General features: G+C 45.1%; 1 protein-coding gene across 1 annotated transcript in view; it reads left to right on the top strand.

Moving 5' to 3' along the window:
* Positions 1 to 22910, top strand: part of tnpo3 (transportin 3) — a 78440-nt gene that overhangs the window by 11243 nt on the left and 44287 nt on the right. The window contains exons 2-10 of the mRNA XM_068059376.1: positions 4266 to 4466; positions 5312 to 5385; positions 6759 to 6915; positions 10854 to 10997; positions 11920 to 12095; positions 17279 to 17417; positions 19813 to 19959; positions 21252 to 21359; positions 22631 to 22722. Of these exons, the coding sequence (XP_067915477.1) occupies positions 4266 to 4466; positions 5312 to 5385; positions 6759 to 6915; positions 10854 to 10997; positions 11920 to 12095; positions 17279 to 17417; positions 19813 to 19959; positions 21252 to 21359; positions 22631 to 22722 (1238 nt within the window). The remainder of the gene's footprint in view (positions 1 to 4265; positions 4467 to 5311; positions 5386 to 6758; positions 6916 to 10853; positions 10998 to 11919; positions 12096 to 17278; positions 17418 to 19812; positions 19960 to 21251; positions 21360 to 22630; positions 22723 to 22910) is intronic.

The following is a 22910-nucleotide window of genomic DNA, read 5'->3' as shown; positions in this document are numbered from 1 at the left end:
GAGTATTTTATAGGCCCCCTAACAGTAGCTACAAAGAAGGACAGAGTATGCAAGAAATAATGGGGGTTTGCAAGAAAGGTACGGCAATCATCATGGGTGATTTTAATCTTCACATTGATTGGACAAATAAAATTAGCAAAGGTAGCCTAGAGGTTGAGTTAATAGAATGTGTTCGGGACAGTACCATACGTTCTAGAACCTACCAGGGACCAGGCTGTTTTGGACCTGGTAATGTGTAATGAGACAGGATTAAGTAAAGGCCTCATAGTAAAGGATCTTGTAGGCAAGAGTGATCATAACATGATAGAATTTCATATTCAGTTTGAGGGTGAGAAATGTGGGTCCATAACTAGTGTCTTACCCTTGTAATTGCCTTTATTTAAGTTTATGAAGACAGAGTTGGTTAAAGTGGACTGTGAAAATAGGTTAAAAGGTTAGACGACAGAGAAGCAGTGGCAGACATTAAAGGAGATATTTCATAACTCTCAACAAAGATATTCCATTGAGGAAGAAGGACTCTACCGGAAGGATGCATCGTCATTGGCTAACTAAGGAAGTTTAAGGGTGGTATCAAATTGAAAGAAAAGGTGTACAATGCTGAGAAGATTGGGAAAATTTTAGAAACCTGCAAAAGATGAGGGAGAAATTAGAGTATAAGAGAAAACTGGCAAATATAAAAGCAGACAGTAAAAGCTTCTACAAATATATAAAAAGGAAAAGAGTAGCTAACTCGGTCCCTTAGAGGGTGAAACTGGTGAATTAATGGGAAACAAGGAAGTGGTAGAGGCTTTGAACAAGTATTGTGTAGTCGTCTTCACAGTAGAAGACACAAAAAGCATCCCAAGAATAGTAGAAAATCAGGGGGCAAAAGGGAGGGAGGAATGAAATCACTATCACGACAGAAAAAGTAATGGGAATACTAATGGGACTAAAGGCTGACAAATCCCCTGGACCTGATGGCCTGCATCCGAGGGTCTTTGAAGAAAGTAGCTGCAGAGATAATGGATGCTTTGGTTGTAATCTTCCAAAATTCCCTAGATTCGGGAATGGTTCCAGTGGATTGGAAAACCAGAAGTGTAACACCTCTATTCGAGAAAGGATAGTGACAGAAAGCAGGAAACTATAGGCCAGTTAGCCTAACATCTGTCATAGGGAAAATGCTAGAATCCATTATTAAAAAGGTGGTAGCAGGACATCTAGAAAATCACAATATAAACAGGCAGACTCAATATGGTTTTCTGAAAGGGAAATTGTGTTTGACAAATTTATTAGAGTTCTTTGAGAATGTAATGAGCAGGGTGGATAAAGGGGAGCCAGTAGTTGTATTTCCAAAAGGTATTCGATAAGGTGCAACATAAAAGGTTACTCCACAAGATAAGAGCTCATGGTGTTGGGGGTGATATATTAGCATGGGTAGAGTACTGGATAACTAACAGGAAACAGAGTCGGGATAAATGGTTCATTTTCAGGATGGCAAACTGTAAGTAATGGAGTGCCACAGGGATCAGTGCTGGGGTCTGAACTATTTACAATCTATATTAATGACTTGGATGAAGGCACCGATCTGTATTGTCAAATTTGCTGACATTACAAAGATAGGTTGGAAATCAAATTGTGAGGAGGATGCAAGGAGTCTGTAAAGGGTTAAAGATAGGTTAAGTGAGTGGGCTAAAATTTGGAAGATGGAGTATAATGTGGACAAATGTGAGGTCATTCACTTTGGTAGGAAGAATAGAAAAAGAAAAGCAGAATATTATTTAATGCAGAGAGACAGCAAAATGCTGCAGTACAGAGGGACCTGAGTTTTCTTGTACATGAATCACAAAAGGTTAGCATACAGGTATGGCACATAATTGGGAAGGCAAATGGAATGTTGGCCTTTATTGCAAGAGGGATGGACTATGCAAGTGGGGAAGTCTTGCTACAAATGTACAGGGCATTGGTGAGAGCGCACCTAGAGTACTGTGTACAGTTTTGGTCACCGTATTTAAGGAGGGACGTACTTGTGTTGGGAGCAGTTTGGAGAAGGTTCACTAGGTTGATTCCTGGGCTGCGGTGTTTATCTTGGGAAGAAAGGTTGAGCATGTTGGGCCTATACTCATTGGAGTTTAGAAGATTGAGAAGTGATCTTATTGAAACGTATATGATTCTGAAGGGGCTTCACAGGGTAGTTGCTGAGAGGATGTTTCCCCTCGTGGAGATCTGAAATTAAGGAGTCTCCCATTTAAGACAGAGCTGAGGATGAATATCTTCTCCGAGGGTCATTAATGTTTGGAATTCTCTTCCCCAGTGAGCTGTGGAGGCTGGGTCATTGAATATGTTCAGGGCTGAGTTAGGCAGATTTTTGATGGGCAAGTGAGTCAAGGGTTATGGGGGGCAGGGAGGTAAGTGGAGTTAAGGCTACAATCACATCAGCCGTGATCGTATTGAATGGCAGAGCTGGCTCGAGGGGCCAAATGTCCTACTCCAGTGCCTATTTCTTATGTTCTTATGTCGATAGAGAGAAACTCAGTCCCTTTTTAATATCTTGAAAACATCAATCAAATAATCCCTTAACTTTCTAAATTCCAGGAAATACAACCCAAGCCTCCATTGTACTAATGCAGTCTCAGTAATTCTGCAGCACTATTTTGTGACTAACACCTTTAAGACTGATAAATTTATCTAATGCCTTTCACGACTTCTGGACGTCCCAGTGTCCTTTACAGCCAATGAAGTACTTTTTGAAGTGTATCAGTGTTGTAATGTAGGAAACATGGCAGCCAATTTGTACACAGCAAAGTCCCATAAAGAATAATGAGACAATGGCTGGATAATATTAGTTAGGTTAAGGGTTACATATTGGCCAGGACACTGGGGAGAACTGCCCTGCTGCTGTTTGAAATACATCCACTGAGAAGGCAGACGGGTTAACGTCTCATTTGCAAGACGGCACCACGGACAGTGCAGCACTCCCTCAATACTGCATCGGGGGGTGTCAGCCTAGATTTTGTGAAGTCTCTGGATTTCGGGAAATTCTACTTCACACAGAGTGGACAACTTGTGGAAGGGACTCCCAGGTAAGGTCATGGAAATAAAAAGCCTGGGATTGTTTAAGAAGCAAGCAAACGCTTTCTTGAGAACTTGTTTTTCTAGATGGATGCGCATTGATACAGCAGGAAGCCTTTCCTCCTTATTTCATGAAGTGTCCTGGTGGCTAGAGTATGAACCAGTTCTCTTTGATCTTAATGGTCTCCGGTCTTGGCAGAACATTGAGTAAATGGTGGTTTTTGTTAACCGGTTTAAAATTTAAACATTGGACACGTATACATAACGGGAGCTTGACTTTTCACCAAGTTATTGGGCTATATTGGCTTTACTGCAAGTGACTAGTGAAAGAGTCAATCAAGACATTTACTTGGGAGCTAGATACTTGATCCATTTGGGCTGTTGGCATAAGGGCAAGGGGCTGAATGGCAAATTTGTGCTGAAATCTTGATTGTGTATGAAAGGGTAGTCCTTTATATGTGCTGCACATTTGGTTATTCTCCTAATGGTTTTACTTTGGGCATTGCATCCATCTGTTTTTTATTTATTCATTTCATGAAATGTGGGGGTCGCTGGCAAGGATTGTATTTGTTGCCCATCCCTAATTGCCCTTGACAATTGAATTCAGAGGGCCGTTAAAAGTCAGCCACATTGCTGTGGGTCTGGAGTCACATGTAGGCCAGACCATGTAACTGCAGTAGATTTCTTTCCCTAAAGGAGGTCATTTAAATTCCACCAACTACCATGGTGGGATTTGAACCCATGTCCCCAGAGTATTAACTTGGGTTTCTGGATTACTTGTCCACTGACATTATCACTATGCCACCATCTCCCCTGTTTGATGGCTTTATTTTTGGCAGCAATGTCATTTCGATATCAACCAGCACAACTATGATTCACATGAGATTAAAGTGTACAGATTTGCCTTACACTCCTTCCTGTCGAAATAGAGCCTTGCAAAAATAATCCAGTTTATTTTATTGTATATATTTGATACATTGCTGTAGGGATAAAATGGAAGGAGTTGTTCAGAAATTCATGTTTGCACCCTGAAACTATAGTGTTAAATGATATCTTTGGGAGGCCCTTACTAAATTGTGAGCCTCTCGTGGCCTGTGCTGCATGACTCCATTGAAATGTTATTTGTTTTTTTTTCTCTCCCTTGCATTTTATTTGTGTGTCTCTGGCTGTCTCTTTCCCTCTCTCCTCCCACACTTTCTTCCCTCCCTCCCCCCCAGATGTATGCCTGGGAAATTGCCGACCAGTTGCTTCAGTTGCAACAAGAAATGGAGCTCTGCTACTTTGCTGCGCAGACTATGAAGATGAAAATTCAGACGTCATTTAACGAACTTCCACCTGAAACACATTCGTCTCTGCGAGACTCACTGCTCACTCACATTCAAAACTTGAAGGACGTGTCTCCTGTGATTGTTACACAGGTGAGTTGTTGACTGAGGGGTGGACAAGCTTCTCTCCCAAATGTTATGGTACAACTTATCTGCATGTAAATATTAATGGGGGAGGTACTAAACTGATGTCATGACTGTCACCATGTTTATTTTAGAACTGTTGTTTCACTTTTCTTCTCATTGTCTGAGGACCCTGACTGATGCAAGGTGGTGCTTTTCTTGCCCACCTCTCCATTCTCCCTGTATGAGCCTGGGTAGTGTTGAAGGGCTGTTTGACTGTGATGGACACCATGACCTGGTTATGTTTCTCAAAGACAGAAAACATGTGATGCTCCATTGTGCACGGTACTGGGGTCTCGAACTGCAACGGCATTAAGGTGCTGCTAAACTGATTAAAGAGCTAGATTTAAGAAGTTGTAGATTGCACCAGACATGTTCCAAGAAAAAAATGCACAGTCAGGGTACAGTATTTTACACAAAGGAAATCCTTTGTAAGTAATGTTTCAGTAAGGTACCCTGACCTCTCCCCAATTTCCTTCAGCAAACCCTGTCACCCTACTAAATCATGTGGAACTCTGTACGTTTCCACAGTAAGGAAATGTTACACCTGACAAGCAAACAGGTGAGTCTCTACAATCACAAAGAGAAATCCTTACCCTAAAGCTGAATTGTTCACTCACAGCTGGCTTTGTAGTGGGATAGAGAATTTGCCGTATGGTGAACTGCAGACCCGAATCTCTGTCAGTGGAATGTCAGCAGTGATGGTGAAGATGGTTAAAACTTCGCCACTCCCTTAGAGTTTCTCCTTACAGAACTGAGGAGTTTTTATGCCGGGTTACAGTTTCTGAAACACAATTTCTTTCTTCCTTCTCCAGCTGGCACTGGCGATTGCGGATCTTGCCCTGCAAATGGCCTCATGGAAAGGATGTGTGCAAATGCTAACTGAAAAGTAAGTGTCTATGGGTTTGGGGCATATTAATATAAGAGCATAGGAGCTGCTTCTGTCCTAAACATTGGTGGGCCAAAGATGATTCCTGCAAGTTCAAGTCTTGTTTCTCTCAGTTCCTTCCTCCATCCACATACCATTTCATCAGGGAAGGTGGTAGGTAGGCAGCAACCTGTTCCTGCATCCTGTCCCATTATTTTTCAGGAGCTGCACATTGTTACGACCAGGTGAGAAATGTATCTAAGAGTCTTTTGCTGTCTTTACCTGGTCTTATTGTAACTGGGTTTAAATTTAAACATACTGTGTTTTGAGCTCCCCCTTTGTGAATCCTTGTTCACAACTTTCCAATAATAAGGCAAAGAAATGAGCACAAACAGGCTTTATTTGGTTTAAAGAAGAAAGATGAAATTTATTAAACCTTAAACTCATATATGACCCGCCCATGCTAGCATGCACACGTGATATAAACATGCAGATAGGGACAGGAAAGATCAGAAGAAAAGATAAGTAGAACAGTTTGCAGCAATATCTTGTTACCGTTTCTCGAGCTCGCTGTAGTCCTTGATTGAAGATATGGTCTTGAGTTTCGTTGGGGCCCAGTAGTAGTCATAAAACTTCGTTCACGTAGGAAACCTTTCTGTCTTTGAGTTTCATGTGTTTTCACAAGATTCAGTTCCGTGGGAAGAGATGAAGGCAGGCAGGCAGACAGAGGAGATGTTCAGTCCATGAGCACACTGCGTTCTCTTCAAATCCTTTGGAAGTTCAGATTCTCTAACAGCCAGTTAGTCATGTGACTAAAACTGGTCTGACCACTTCTGTGTATTGGGGAAGCAACTGCTGGGTCCCCATTGTTTCAACATTGTCTGGTACTATGCAAATGTCCTTCCAGTCAAGGCTTGCAATTTTAAGTTTTTGTTCATGTGGCAAAATAATGTGTGCCTCAGTCTTGGCAGGTGGGGGTTTTGCCTGACAATGTACGTCAAGAGAATAGGCCTTTCAATACTGGGGAAAGAAAGGCACTCCTGTATCATCATTCTACCACATGATTTTCCCAGTGTGAAGTGAACATATTGCAAGCTCAGGATCAGCACTTGAGTGAAAGTGTAGTGATAATACCTGAAGTGTGTACTCCTGTAAGAGATCTCCCTGACAAAAGCTGCAATATTTTCATGCTGATGCTTGAGAAATATGCTTTAAATGGTTATATTTCGGTCTCAAAATTCATACAATAGAAAAAAACTGAATGATGGTCAAGTTATTGTATCTCTTTTGGGGGACAGATGATGTGTGGTTGTCCATACATATGGGTAAATTGGCTGTCTCTGTCAGATTTTAGTCTCCGGTGTGCCAATGATCCATCCTCCCTTCAATTTCAGGTATGGCAATGACCCGTCATCCCTTTCCTTCTTGTTGGAAATCCTGACTGTGCTTCCAGAGGAAGTTCATAGCCGCTGCCTTCGCATTGGAGCCAACCGCCGCACTGAAATAATCGAGGACCTGGCATACTCCTCAAGCACAGTGGTATCCCTGCTGGTATGTATATAACATTTAATATCTGGTGGGAAAGGAACGGTTAGAGGAAGCGCAACTTCATTTTATTTTCTGCCAATTTTTTCCCCATCTCACCTGAGTGGTGTCTCTGGTATATCACCCTAGTGACCATTCGTCATGTGCAAGTGGAGACAGTATCAGTAGGCTGCTCGACCTTGGCAGCAGAGTAGGTGGGAGGGGTAAGGGAGAAAAGGCAGATCAGGACCAAACCTAGCTTGTCCTCAGCTAACCTCCACGTATGACTTCAGCAGGAGTGATTGGGTAAAGAGCAGGACAGGTAACCTTGCCAATTTTTTCACCTTTGTTGGACTGGGGCACTGAGGTAAGTTGTAGCAACTCGTCTGGCACTCAACTAACAAAGAACCTGCAGGCTTTCTCATCTGTATGGCTTAGCTTGCAAGGTAAAGGGAGAGTTATGTAAGTTGCATCTTTGTCTAATTTCTACGCACTAGCTGATCTGTCCACAACTAAACTCAGCGTCTCTTCTTCCAAAGGAGTGTTGATCTAATACAAAGGCTTCTCATCTCATGCAGTTTAGGAATAAAGAAGCTGCATTTATATAATGCCTTTCATGTCTTCAGGATGTCCCAAAAGAGTATTCACAGCCATTGAATTCCTTTTTGTAGTTACTGTTACATAGGGAAACAGTAAGGCCTTGCAAACTGTTGCAGGACCGGGAGCCAGTGTAGGTCAGTGTGCACAGGGGTGATGGGTGAGTGGGACTTGATGCAAGATGGGATACAGTCAGCAGATTTTTGGATGAGCTCATTAATGATTCAGCAACATTATTATTACACCCCCTCCCTGTCACCTCTTCTCAAGGCTGAAGAGCCCAGACCTCTCCAATCTTTGCTCATAATTCAGCCCTCGAACAAAATATGGAGTTGTGTAACCCTTGGTGAGCAGAAAGGCACGCTGCTTGGGGAGACATTTATGTGATCGACGCTACACTTGGCCAGTGCTCTCGGGGCCTGTGGGTTGTTGCAGTGTAACTTGTCAAATGTATGCGTGACTGCATTTGAATATGTTTGCTTTCTGTTCATTTACCTGTTAAACTAAGGTTGGGCCTAAAAATAGTGTCAAAAGATACATGGCGTTTCAGGAGGGTGTTGTGCCCTCTTTGCAGTGATGGGTCCATGGTTCATGTCTGAATGTGGTGCCCCTACCCATCCATGTTGCAGCTGGTTCTCCTGCCCTGGCAGAAATACTTTGCTTCCAAATAAAATCTGTTTAAAAATTAGAAGTTCAAATACCCTCATTGCCACATCTTTTTCTCTCTCTCATTCTTCCTCCGCCCCCCTCCCTTTCTCTCCCCTCCCTCCCTTTCTCTCCCCCCCCTCCCTTTCTCTCCCCCCCCTCCCTTTCTCTCCCCCCCCTCCCTTTCTCTCCCCCCCCTCCCTTTCTCTCCCCCCCCTCCCTTTCTCTCCCCCCCCTCCCTTTCTCTCCCCCCCCTCCCTTTCTCTCCCCCCCCTCCCTTTCTCTCCCCCCCTCCCTTTCTCTCCCCCCCTCCCTTTCTCTCCCCCCCCTCCCTTTCTCTCCCCCCCCTCCCTTTCTCTCCCCCCCCTCCCTTTCTCTCCCCCCCCCTCCCTTTCTCTCCCCCCCCCTCCCTTTCTCTCCCCCCCCTCCCTTTCTCTCCCCCCCCTCCCTTTCTCTCCCCCCCCTCCCTTTCTCTCCCCCCCCTCCCTTTCTCTCCCCCCCCTCCCTTTCTCTCCCCCCCCTCCCTTTCTCTCCCCCCCCTCCCTTTCTCTCCCCCCCCTCCCTTTCTCTCCCCCCCCTCCCTTTCTCTCCCCCCCCTCCCTTTCTCTCCCCCCCCTCCCTTTCTCTCCCCCCCCTCCCTTTCTCTCCCCCCCCTCCCTTTCTCTCCCCCCCCTCCCTTTCTCTCCCCCCCCTCCCTTTCTCTCCCCCCCCTCCCTTTCTCTCCCCCCCCTCCCTTTCTCTCCCCCCCCTCCCTTTCTCTCCCCCCCCTCCCTTTCTCTCCCCCCCCTCCCTTTCTCTCCCCCCCCTCCCTTTCTCTCCCCCCCCTCCCTTTCTCTCCCCCCCCTCCCTTTCTCTCCCCCCCCTCCCTTTCTCTCCCCCCCCTCCCTTTCTCTCCCCCCCCTCCCTTTCTCTCCCCCCCCTCCCTTTCTCTCCCCCCCCTCCCTTTCTCTCCCCCCCCTCCCTTTCTCTCCCCCCCCTCCCTTTCTCTCCCCCCCCTCCCTTTCTCTCCCCCCCCTCCCTTTCTCTCCCCCCCCTCCCTTTCTCTCCCCCCCCTCCCTTTCTCTCCCCCCCCCTCCCTTTCTCTCCCCCCCCCTCCCTTTCTCTCCCCCCCCCTCCCTTTCTCTCCCCCCCCCTCCCTTTCTCTCCCCCCCCCTCCCTTTCTCTCCCCCCCCCTCCCTTTCTCTCCCCCCCCTCCCTTTCTCTCCCCCCCCTCCCTTTCTCTTCCCCCCCTCCCTTTCTCTCCCCCCCCTCCCTTTCTCTCCCCCCCCTCCCTTTCTCTCCCCCCCTCCCTTTCTCTCCCCCCCTCCCTTTCTCTTCCCGCCCCTCCCTTTCTCTTCCCGCCCCTCCCTTTCTCTTCCCGCCCCTCCCTTTCTCTTCCCGCCCCTCCCTTTCTCTTCCCGCCCCTCCCTTTCTCTTCCCGCCCCTCCCTTTCTCTTCCCGCCCCTCCCTTTCTCTTCCCGCCCCTCCCTTTCTCTTCCCGCCCCTCCCTTTCTCTTCCCGCCCCTCCCTTTCTCTTCCCGCCCCTCCCTTTCTCTTCCCGCCCCTCCCTTTCTCTTCCCGCCCCTCCCTTTCTCTTCCCGCCCCTCCCTTTCTCTTCCCGCCCCTCCCTTTCTCTTCCCCCCCCGCCCCTCCCTTTCTCTTCCCCCCCGCCCCTCCCTTTCTCTTCCCCCCCGCCCCTCCCTTTCTCTTCCCCCCCGCCCCTCCCTTTCTCTTCCCCCCCCGCCCCTCCCTTTCTCTTCCCCCCCCCGCCCCTCCCTTTCTCTTCCCCCCCCCGCCCCTCCCTTTCTCTTCCCCCCCCGCCCCTCCCTTTCTCTTCCCCCCCCCGCCCCTCCCTTTCTCTTCCCCCCCCCGCCCCTCCCTTTCTCTTCCCCCCCCCGCCCCTCCCTTTCTCTTCCCCCCCCCGCCCCTCCCTTTCTCTTCCCCCCCCCGCCCCTCCCTTTCTCTTCCCCCCCCCGCCCCTCCCTTTCTCTTCCCCCCCCCGCCCCTCCCTTTCTCTTCCCCCCCCCGCCCCTCCCTTTCTCCTCCCCCCCCGCCCCTCCCCCCCGCTTACTGCGCCGAGGATCTATTTCTTACTTTGCTTTGTGGTATTTAGAGTCTGCCTTGTTTCTGTTGAATATATTCAAGACTGAGAAGATAGGTTTTTTGATCTCAGGGAATATGCAGACCGTGCAGGAAAGTGCAGTTGAGATAGAAAATACGCCATGATCGTATTGAATGGAGGAGCAGGCTCGAGGGACCCAATGGTCTACTCTTGCTCCTATTTCTTATTTTCTCCTTTACCCAGCGAGTGGTGAGACTGTCGAACTTGATACCGCAGGGAGTAGTTGAGGCAAGTCGTATAAATGCAGTAAAGGGGAAGCTGGATAAGCACAAATAGGAGGAGGTTTGAGTAGAGTGTAAATACTGACATGGGTATATTGGGCCAAAATGGCCATGTTTCTATACTGTATATTCTGTAATCCTGTTCCTCAGCTTTACAAAGTGTGTGTGTGAGAGAGAGAACTTTGGGTGAGGATAGGATAACCCACTGCCAATAGTTGATTAGCTTGCCCAGTAGGAAAATCTCAACTCATACAAGAGTAATCACCACATTGAGGTATGAGAATGCAGACAGCAACTGTGTAGCTGTAGCTCCTGCAGGGTTCCAGAGTTTCCGCTGAGGAGGGAAACCTGTTGCTGCATCAAGAAAATCCATAATGGCCATCTCTTTTTTTTTTCCCTAGACAGCCTGTACAGAATGTAGCGGCAACGAGGAGAAGACTCTAATCAAGGTGTTCCGGTGCTTAGGGAGCTGGTTTAATCTGGGTGTGTTGGACAGCAACTTCATGGCAAATAATCGACTGCTACTAATCCTTTTTCAGGTTTTGGTGAGTGCCTCGGGGCAAGATGCCCAGTATTCTTTACAGTTCTCTGAAATAGAGCAGGTCTGAAGGATCTGTGTGTATTGAACTGAAACCCCGTTTCCATTGCGTGAAAGTGACTTTATTATAGCAAGCAATATATGAACAAGTATGTTTTCACATGGGCGTAATGGCTTAATAATTGGACTTGAGCAGGCAGTAATCGTTGATGAGACATTAGGCTTGCAGTGAGGCAGCTAACAAAGCAAAATCACTGAGTGCTTTGTGAAGGTGTGATGCATGTAGGCATCGTAATACTTAAGACATTTGGCATTGAACCTGAGTCTGTAAACAATTAGCCAGTCTGCGTTCAAACGCATGTTTGGTATCGCAGTTGGCCTCAGTTTCCTTGAGTTAGGATGGGTCCCTGACTGTTGCCCAGAGATTCCTGCTGGAAAGTGGAGGGTGTGGACATTAAATTAAGCCATGGCCTGGTTTAGCATGGCCCACTGGCATTTAACTGTTCAACTCTTTCATGATGACTGGTTGCTGGCATATTACTGGAGTACACCCGGTGACTGTGGAAGCATAACCCAGTAAGATTCACTGTGCCAAAAATTTGTTTACGATATTTGTCTTTGGTTGTCAGAAGTTTCCCCTTATTCAGATGTCTTTGCGGTGCCTGTGTTAAAAGGAAATGTCTCTGACATCACCCTATTATCTCCTAAGGCTGCTTTTACTTTTCTTTGCTCTAGTCCCTCTTATCTCTCAGTTGTTTGGTTGAGATCATGAGTGTTAATGCAAGTGATGCACTTAAACCCAGTAACGCAAACATGTCAGTGTCTAGTACTGAGATTGAGGGTCACTGTTTTTTGACCAGGAGTGGAATCCTGGCATGGGTTCTCCCTTACTAACCCAGAAATGCTGATGCACTGTCTTTTTGTTTCAGCAATGTGATGATACCTCAACAAACCTGCACGAGGCTGCGTCTGACTGTATTTGTTCAGCACTCTATGCCATTGAGAATGTAGAGACAACCCTACCTCTAGCTCTGCACCTGTTCCAGGGCGTGCTAACTCTAGAATCTGCATATCACATGGCTGTGGCACGGGAGGACCTTGACAAGTAAGGATCTCATAAATTTTATCATTGTAAGGCTCTGTTATAATGTGATGTTGGCACCAGAGCTTTCAGTGTGTCTCAGACACTGGACAATCCTGATGTTAATTGGAATGGTTTTGTTGTAGGCACGTTGGCAAGTAAAAGCAGTCTTGAATTTCATATGCTGTAGAGCTGGTGCTGGAGGCACTGTTGATCTGTGGAAGTCATATTTAGTCTACAGGGCATGATGCTCAGCTGTGGAGGGGATGTCTCCCAGTACTGCTGCAAGTGAGCTGTCACTGACAGCAAATACAAATGATTGTTTCCTCCCACAGTTTGATCTGGCTGAGTGCCTGAGCTTTTGGCCCATCTGCATCGGCCTGAAAAGTGGTTTTCTGTATTCCTGGTGAGTTTTATCATTATCTTTCCAGGTTTTGTTTTTTTCTGAGTTCTATTCGCATAGAATTATAGAATGATACAGTGCATAAGGCAGCCATTCAGCCCATCATGTCTGTGCCAGCTCTTTGAAAGCGCTATCCAATTAGTCCTATTCCCCTTCCCCCACTCTCTAACCTTGCAAATTTTTCTCCTTCAAGTATTTATCCAATTGAATCTGCTTCCACATACCTTTCAAGCAGTACATTCCAGATCATCATAACACTCTGCATTTAAAAAAAAACCTCAATCCCTTCTCAGGTTCTTTAGCTAGGTACCTTGAATCTGTGTCCTCCAGTTATATCAACTTTTGCTTTGGAAAAAAAAATGTTTGGTGTAATTTAATGTCTTGCGGAGGAGTGGTTGGATGAGGGATAAATACCAAACAGGAAATAGGAGAAAGTTGGGGAAGGTAATCAATGGCAACGCATATGAAAATGGGGAGAGATGAGACAAGGTGGTGAGCTTTGGGGAAAAGCCCTTAGTTTGTGGGGTTAAGATGGGGGTAAAGGACTGTGGGTCAGATGTCCGAGTTGAGGGGAATACATAGTGCGGAGTGATGGGTATGATCTAGGATGCAAGGCTGGAGAACACTGCACTGACGAAGTGGGCAAAGGCCTTTAAAGAATTAGGACGGTAGGGGAAATTGAGAGCAATTACTGAATGTGATTGTGTGCGTAAGGTGTAATTGTCAGCAACAGATGCTATAATCAGTACAATGCAACTCCGCAATCACCTACCCCTCTAAATCAAGTCCAGCGCACCGCTCTGTACCACTTTTCCTGAACTTGGCATATTTAGTCAGGTGCATTCAGAAAAAGACATACAGTATGGGGTTTAAATTTGAGTTGAGAATGAAAGGGGAAACAATCTGAATTATTGGAAAACTGAAATAAAAATGGCAGAGGCTGGAAATATAAAGCAGGTATTACAGCTTCTTAAAGTGAAAGACAGTTTCATGCTTCGGGTGTAAATCTTTCATCAGAACTAGAAACTGGGAGATGGCCAAATCCTTTTGAAAGGACTACACCTGAAATACTAATCTGTCTTCTCATTCAGATGCTGACTGACCTGCTCTGCAGTTCCAGCTTTAGTCAGTTTGAAATGGATTCCCTTCTCTTTTATTGATGTTTCCGCTCATGTTCATAAGCAAAGTGTTTGATCTCATATCTTCCTGCTTGGCTCTGCAGATTGGTTACAAACATTCTGCTGAACCAACTGCTTCCTGGGTGCTTGCTCTATCACTTAGTCTATTCCTTTTTTAAAAAATTCTTCAGATGTGGATGTTGCTGCCAAGTGCTTCTTTTATTGTCCATTCCTAGTTGCTCTTGAGAAGGTGGTGGTGACCTTTTCTCATAAACCGCCGCAGTCAGTGTGGTGAAGGTACTCCCACAGTGCTGTTAGGTCCAGAGTTCCAGGATTTTGCCCTGACGGTGATGAAGCAATGGCGATATGTGTCCATGTAGGGATGATGGGAGACTTGGAGGGGCTATCCCTAAATTAGTATAAAATGTGAAGTGTAACAAAGTGCTCATAGGACCAATATTATTCCATCTCTCCATCATGTGCAATCTTTTGCATTCTCTTGCCTGCTGTATTTCTCTCCCTTACCCACATGCATACTTTGTGCCCCCTCTTTGTGTACACATGCACATGGTTGATTTCTGCCTGCAGCTGTTGCCTTTTGGTTGTGTGTGCCTGCCACACAGTTTTTGCATGAGCTCCCTCTCCCCTTTCATGCTTGCTTGCACACTCTCTTTCTAATGCACATTCTGCATTCCTCTTTTTGCTGTATGATCTTGCACTGCAAGCTCTTATTACCCTTCTTTCCTCTTCCTCTCCCACCTTCACTCCCTTTGGTGCACTCTTCCTTTCCTTGCTTTCTCTTCACATGCTCTCTATGCTAGACGTACCCTTGCCGTTTCTCTTTGATGTGTCCTCTCACTTTTCAGTAGTGTAGTGGTTATGTTACTGGGCTGGTAATCCAGAAGGCTGCACTAATAATTGAGAATGAGTTCAAATCCCATCATGGCATTTTGAAAATTTGTATTCAGTTTAGAAAGAAAATCAGGAAATAAAAAAGCTGACTTCAGTAAAAGTGACAAAGTTGCTGTCAGATTTTTCCAAAGGCAGGAAACCTGCAGTCCTTACCTGGTCTGGCCTGCATGTGACTCCAGTCTCTCACCAATGTGATTTGACTGTTAACTGCCCTCCAAAATGGCCCAGCAAGCCAGTCAGTTAAATCAAGCCATTCCCACCACCACCACCACCACCATCTCACTACCTTGTCAACAACACGAACATCCCAAGAATGGATTAAAAACTCAACTAGTCATTCACACATGACCTTTGATCATTGTATCATAAGGTTTAGGCTGACGATGGAAAAGGACAAAGAACTATCCAGGGTAATAATAATTAACTGGGGGAAAGCCAACTTCAATGGGGTAAGAATGGAGCTGGGGCGAATAAATTGGAGTCAAAAGTTGGCAGGAAAACCAGTAGCTGAACAATGGGCTGCCTTCAAAGAAGAGATAGCTTGGGCACAGTCAAGGTATGTTCCCTCAAAGGGGAAAGGTAGGGCAAACAAATCCAGAGCTCCCTGGATGACAAAAGAGGTAGAGATTAAGATATAGAAGAAAAAGTGTGCTTTTGACAAATGCCAGGTAGAAAATACTATTGAGAACCAGGCTGAATATAGAAGGTTCAGTGGGGAAATGAAAAAGCAAATAAGAGAAGCTGAGAGAGAACATGAAAAGAGACTGCAGCTAGCATTAAAGGAAATCCTAAAGTTTTCTATAGACATATAAATAGTAAAAAGGTGGTAAAAGGAGGAGTGGGGCCGATTAGGGACCATAAAGGGGATTTACACATGGAGGCAGAAGGCATAGCTGAGGTATTAAATGAATACTTTGCATCTGTCTTTACCAAGGAAGAAGATGTAACCCAGGCAATGGTGAAACAGGAGGTAAGTCAGATACTAGAAGGGTTTAAAATTGTTAAAGAGGACGTATTAGATAGGCTGTCTGTACTTAAAGCGGATAAAGCACCAGGACTGGATGAGATGCATCCAAGGATAGTGAGGGAAGTGAGGGTGGAAATAGCGGAGGCACTGGCCATAATTTTTCAGTCTTCCTTATGCTCGGGGGTGGTGCCAGAGGACTGGAGAATTGCAAACGGTGCACCCTTGTTCAAAAAAGAGTGTAAAGATAAGCCCAGCAAATACAGGTCAGTGAGTTTAATTTTGGTGGTGGGAAAACTTTTGAAAAAATAATTCGGGACAAACTTAATAGTCACATGGACAAATGTGGGTTAATTAAGGAAAGCCAGCATGGATTTCTTAAAGGAAAGTAATGTTTAACTAACTTGCTGGAGTTTTTTGAGGAGGTTACAGAGAGGATTGATGAGCGCAATGCTGTTGATCTAGTGCACATGGACTTTCAAAAGGCGTTTGATACAGTGCCACACAACAGACTTGTGAGCAAAATTATAGCTCATGGAATAAAAGGGACGGCAACAACATGGATACAAAATTGGCTGGGTGACGGGAAGCAAAGAGTAGTGGTTAATGGATGTTCTTCGGGCTGGAGAAAGGGTTTTAGTGGATACCCAGGGTTCAGTGTTGGGACTGTTGCTTTTCTAAAGGGGGTGCAGGAGCAGAGGGACCTGGGTGTATATGTGCATAATTCATTGAAGGTGGCAGGGCTGGTTGAGTGGGCGGTTAATAAAGCATACAGTATCCTGGGCTTTAATAATAGAGGCATAGAGTACAAGAGCAAGGAAGTTATGTTGAACTTGTGCAAGACATCAGTTCGGCCTCAGCTGGAGTATTACGTCCAGTCCTGGGTGCCGCACTTGAGGAAAGACGTGAGGGCATTGGAGAGCGTACAGAAAAGATTCACGCGAATAGTTCCAGGGATGAGGAACTTCAGTTATGAAGATCGATTGGAGAAGTTAGGACTATTTTCCTTGGAGAAGAGAAGGCTGAGAGGTGATTTGATTGATGTATTTCAAAATCATGTGGGGTTTGGACAGAGTAATTAGAGAAAAACTGTTCCCACTCGTGAAAGGATCGAGAGGGCACAGATTTAAAGTATTTGGTAAGAGAAGCAAAGTGACATGAGGAAAAACTTTTTCATGCAGAGTGGCAAGGTCTGGAATGCACTGCCTGAGAGTTTGGTGGAGGCAGGTTCAACTGAAGCATTCGAGGGAATTAGACTTATATGAAAAGGAAGAATGTGCAGGATTACGGGGAGAAGGCGGGGGAACTGAGTGGCTCACTGGAAGAGCAATTCAATGTGGACAAGATGGGCCGAATGTACTCCTGCACTGTAACAATTCTGTGATTGATGATGGCGGTGTACAACCTTGCTGCTGAGCCTTGCCTTCAGTTGATGTGCTTCTGCTTTCTAACACGAGGGGGTGGGGGAAGGATCAGTGGAATGGGAACTTTGGTTGATTCTCTTTGCCCTAGCCAATGGGCAATAAACAACTTGTAGCACCCAGCTGCTCCCGGGGTTGAGACCAGCCCACTTGGGACAGACCTTCTGTTTTGAATGGCCTCATATTTTATACCATTTAGTATTTCTAATTAGTAGGTTATCAGGGTGTTGAATATGTCACATTGTCCTCCAGACTGTAAAGGGCTTCCTGTTTGTACTTCTCTCTGTCCTTCCTTGCTTCAATGGATTTTCTTATATAAGAGAAAACTGAATTGACTTAAGTTTTACCATGCATCCCATATTGATCCTAGCCATTCTTCCTTTGCACAGGGTTCTGAATTACTGTCGGATTTTTACTGAGTTGTGTGAGACGTTTCTAGAGACGATCGTACAGACCCCAGGGCAGGGGCTCGGAGACTTGCGGACAGTGGAACTACTACTGATTTGTGCAGGGCATGCGCAGTATGAGGTAGGGAGAGGGGCCTGGTCGCAGCATGGTGGGCAGATCCTGGCAACGGTTTTACTGCTCCAGCTTTGACGGGTCGCACTACACTTTTCTCTCTCTTCTGAAGGCAGGAGCTTGTGATGGGCACACTTCCTCTGGCATCAGCTGCCCTCCTGTGCCCCAGCCAAGGGGTATAACTGCATGAGGAAGCCTGGAAGCGAAGTGTTGGGCCTTTCAGCCCTAATCATACCTGATCCGGTCCTCTCTGATGGGCAACTCCCAGCAAGGGATCACTGGGTAGGAGAACCTGCTGAACTTTTCTAATCTATCCTCAGCAATGAATTATTGTGAACTCCTCATTGTCCTGGTTGAGATCAGCTAACTTGCTACAGCCCAGGGACTGCCTTTGTGACTGAGTCCCACAACCTGCAGTTCAATTAAATGCTGACCATGGAAATTTGAACCCTATATTTTGAAGAAAATCTTTTCTGTGTGAGTACTTAGGAACGATTAAACTTGAAATTATATAGCCCTTTCATGACCTCAGAATATCCCAAAGTGCTTTACAGCCAATGAAGTACTTTTTGTAGTGTGGTCACTGTTGTAATGTAGGAAATTTGGCAGTCAATTTTTGCATAGCAAGGTCCCACAAACAGCATTGAGTCAAATGACCAGATAATCTCCTCGTGATGTAGGTTACTTAGCAGGACAGGAAGACTCAGCACAAATGTGGAAATTCACACAGATTCAACAACAGAAACAACTTGTAATTATAGAGTGCCTTTAACCAAGTAAAATGCCCCAGGGCATTTCACAGGAGTGCTATAAAGCAAAGTTTGATGTTGAGCCACATAAGGAGCTATTCGGGCAGGTGCCCAAAAATTTGGTCAAAGAGAGAGGTTTTAAGGAGTGCCTTAAAGGAGGAAAGAGAGCTAGAGCAACAGAGTTTAGGGAGGGAATTCCAGAGCTTAGGGTCGACAACTGAAGGCATGGTCAGCAGTGGTGGAGCAGTTAAAATCAGAGATGCTGAAGAAGCCAGAATTGGAGATTATTACAACCAGGTGAGAAATGTGTCTAGGGGTCTTTTACTGTCTTCATCTGGTCTTATTGTAACAGGGTTTATATTTTTAAACATACTGTGTTTTGAGCTCCCTCTTGGTGAATCCTTGTTCACCACTTTCCAATTATAAGGCAAAGAAATGAGCACACCAGGTTTTCTTAGGTTTAAAGAAGAAAAGTGAAATTTATTAAAATGACTTAAGCTCTGATTGGCAGAGGCAGCTGATCGATGGTCTCAATCTTACTATCAAACCAACACTGAGCTCTTCAACCTTGGAGGTGGTGGTGAGGGTGGAGGAAACAAGGGAGAGGGGTTTAAGAAGATGGTTTGCAGTAGAGAAAAGAAGCTGGGTGTTTGTTTTCTAGGGTGGTCGTAGTGAGTAGTTTTGGCAGACGAGAGCAGGATCTGAAAGTACTTTGTGGCCCAGCCAGATCTAGTGGTGAATGGCTAAATCAGTTGACTGTCTTATCTGTTCAAGATTCAATAGAATGTATCTTGTTTAAGGTAAACCTTAGCGTTACAATGAATGTTGGAGTGATGCTCAGTAACTCATTGGTCACGCACACAGGTTAGCAGGTTGTTGGAATATTGACATAGGTATGACCTATACTGAATCAATGATCATGGTTGTCACTATAGTGAAGCGTAATGCTGGCCGCTGTGACAGTTTTGTACAGTGTCCACTAGAATTGTGGAGGAAAGGTAACAGTACAATTATAGATTGTGGTCTGCTAAGCTTGAGTTGTAACTAGAGGTAGAATTTTGAGCTATGTAACAGTGTTCCTTTTACATGTTTAGAATGCCCCAAAGTGCTTTGCAGCCAATGCAGTACTTCTTGAAGTGCAGTCACTATTATGTCAGAAATGGCAGCCGCCATTTTGAGCACTGTAAGATCCCACAAACAGCATGTGAGACTTGGCTTGATGAGCTGCTTTTGGTTGAGGTAGGAATTTTCACTAGATTGCTTGGGGAAAATTCTATTTTTTTTGTTGAAGTGTTCCAATGGATTCTTGCAGCCAGCTAAACAGACGACTGGTGCCGAAAATTGATGTCTTTTCTGAAAGATAACACTTCGAACAATGCAGCACCCTCTCAATATTGCCCTGGATTGTAAGCATAGATTGTGCTGAAGTCCTGGAGTAAAAGCACAGGTGGTTACAGAATTGTCGCTGGTACTGGTAGGAGCAATTTGAAAGGTTGAAGTGAGGACATCCTGGTGGATGCCAGGAAGGATGTATGTTCAAAGCTCATTGACTAGTTTTTCTGTGTTTAAATTGATTTTTTTGGGGGAACTGTAAACCGTATTTAAGCGGTCACTGTCCTGTTTTCCTGGTTACTGAATCTTCTCTGTTTATCAAGGTAGCGGAGATCAGCTTTAACTTCTGGTACAGATTAGGAGAGCATCTCTACAAAATGAATGACCCGTCACGCCACGCTGTCTTTCGTCCATACATCCAGCGGCTGCTTCATGCCCTGGCCCGGCACTGCCAGCTCGAACCAGATCACGTAAGATTTTCAGGAATTCATGCATGACTTTTTTAATGATAGTAGCCTCCTGAGATGGGATATTAATGGAATTGGGGTGAGGATGCATTGGTGTGACAACATATGTTCATAACCAGTGGGAAGGGATTGCCATAATGTGATGACCTGGGGTGGTGTAGTCTAGGGACTTGGAATCTTTGTGATATTAAAGAAACTGATTACGTAATGTTAATGGGTTTCTGGTTATATCCCCATCTCTCTTGATGCCCTTCCCAAATTGGTCCGTCTACGTGAGCCTAAATAGTGAGTGTTTAGATGCTGTTCAACTGTGGGGCGTAACAACCAAGCTAAGCCCAATCTTGTGCTCACCCAGCACCTGCATTTCTCCGTTTCCGAAAGGGGATCGCTGGTGTGATCATGATAGGGGACACTGATTTTTTTTTTTACATCCCTTTCCCAGAATTGTTGAGGCCAATTGTCACGCTGCTATTGACTCAGCTGTGTTGATAGATCAAACTCCGGAACTACTTTGTTTCTGTGACTCAGGAGCAGTATTAAAAAGGATGAGCATGCTGGGGACAATATACTGACAGTTGCATCTAAACAATGAGTAGCACCTCTTTGGCCTGGCCCTATTGGATTGACAGCCAACAATTGGAAGGATGCCAATCTCACCAACTGGTGCCGGTGCCCCCTGCCCCCCAACAAAGGCAGTGAAATATTCCATGGGTCTCAGTGGTTCATGTAAAGCTGCAGGTGAGAAAATCTGGAGGGACAGCAGATCAGGCTAAATGGTTGAAATATAGGATGGATGTATCTTGCTTTTTTTTCCCGTCATTACTTTTGGCGTTAAACGGTATTTGTATAGAACTTCAGAAGATGAAATGGGTAGTTCACTATAGGATAGAGTGTACATGGGTTGTGGAATGAAATTAAATAAGTGGATATAGTCCATGATAAGGCAGATTTGTACATAGTCTATGGAAGAAAGGGGTGTGAAAAAATATATACGCTGTACTATCAATATCTTTCACTTCTTCAGTCTCCCTTCTCAGCAGATATTGTTTCAGCTCCTTTTTTTTTTTGAAGGTGGCACTTGACCCTGAATCCCTTGTCTTGGAGTCTGTTCCACTCACTCACTGTCCTACAAGAGTGAAGTGAGGATTCTTATCTCTCAGCCTAGTGAAAACTTGTGAATTTTATACTTGTGTCCTCTAGCCCTGTGACCATTATCCAAGTTAATTAGCTTGTTTGCTTCTACCTCATAGGTACCTTCGTTATAGTAAAGACTTTTGCTATTTTTTAATCTGCAGGAAGGAATTCCAGAAGACTCAGATGACTTTGGGGAGTTCCGGATGAGGGTGTCTGATCTTGTGAAGGATGTGATATTCTTGGTTGGGTCAATGGAATGTTTCACACAGGTGACACACTAGGTTCAGAAAGAGTGTGTACATGGACTGTAATTTAAGAGGGTTTGACCCCTGAAGTACTGGCTCATGCTGGGGCATGATTTGATGGTTTCTGCATACGCTGCAGTAATTTTCCCGATTGATCCTTCTCCATCCTAGATAGTGATGGTACAGCTATTTGGCTGTGGAGGCCATTGTGGCTGAACCTGATCTTGTCCTTGCCAGATGTCCAGATTTATCCTGTCCAGGGGTTATTGGATAACCTGAGAAACCCTAACTTATTTTTCTCTCCCTGAGCCGACGGTCTAGCCTACACATGAAAGGTGTGGTTCTGTGGTGAGGTACTGGTGAAAGGCTGTAACCAGTGGAACTAAGTTATCGGGAGTCAAAACATTCAGAAGAGAAAATTGGAAATATAAAAAAAAAATTCTCCCTCAAGGAATTAAAGCCTCAAAATGACACTGTACGAACCTTAGTGTATGAACACTTTGTACAACGATCTTTTACTTGTATTCCAGTAGACATTGACCCATTTATAATACAGTTTAATGCGTCTCTACTGCAGTGGACAAGGGAATCTATCAGTTGTTATTCCGAGGCCCAACTGTGTTGGGGGAAAGTTTGTATATTGGGTGGGTAGAGTCCATGATAAAGTAGAGTTTGCATGGGCTGTGGAAGGGGATTAAATAGGTGATTGGAGTCCATGTTAGAGTAACAACTACTTGCATTTATAGAGTACCTTTAACATAGTAAAACGTCCCAAGGCACTTCACAGGAGCGTAATCAAAAGGGACACCAAGCTAAAGAAGGAATCTTTAGGACAGGTGACCAAAAGCTTGGCCCAAGAGTACATTCTAAGGAGTGTCTTAGAGGAGAGAGAGGCGGAGAGATTTAGGGAGGGAATTCTGGAGCTAGAGGCTGAGAGATGAAAGCACGGCCGCCAGTGGTGGGGTAAAGGAAATTGAGGATGCAAAAACGGGCCAGGATTGTTGCCACGCAGAAGGTACGGAGGGTTGTAGGGCTAGACCTGCATGTGAGAGGGGATTAAATGGATGACCAGAGTTCATGATGGGGCAGAGCATATATGCCCTGAGTGCATTTGTGAGCAAAATGTCCTTTATCTGTTTCATTTTTTTCAAGTTCTAAAATAGAGTTAAGATACAGATCTAATTGAATGGTGGAACAGGCTCAAGGGATTGAACAACCTACTCCTGTTTCAAGTTCCTAATAGTATTTTTGTATAGGTTTTATTTAATATTGTAATGTCTTATTGATCATCTAAGCTCTATTCTACGCTGAAAGACAGTGGACCTTCCTGGGAGATCACTGAAGCTGTCCTCTTCATCATGGCTTCCATCGCGAAGAGCGTAGATCCGTAAGTAGTTGAAAAATGAATACAATTAAAGAATTCTGGAAATGTCATTGCAGAAGCAGTGCTTTTTGGAGCATTGTGTTGTTCCCATTGAGCTATGAGTCATTTTCCTGCTCTTTCCTCATCCCTTTTAAAATCTGTCTTTCTCTTTTTCATTAATTTTCCCCATAAATGCAATTGACTCTGCTCAA

The sequence above is a fragment of the Heterodontus francisci genome, chromosome 27 (genome assembly GCF_036365525.1).
Source record: "Heterodontus francisci isolate sHetFra1 chromosome 27, sHetFra1.hap1, whole genome shotgun sequence".
In the NCBI taxonomy this organism is placed as follows: Eukaryota; Metazoa; Chordata; class Chondrichthyes; order Heterodontiformes; family Heterodontidae; genus Heterodontus; species Heterodontus francisci.
This window is presented reverse-complemented; position numbering and strand designations above follow the sequence as displayed.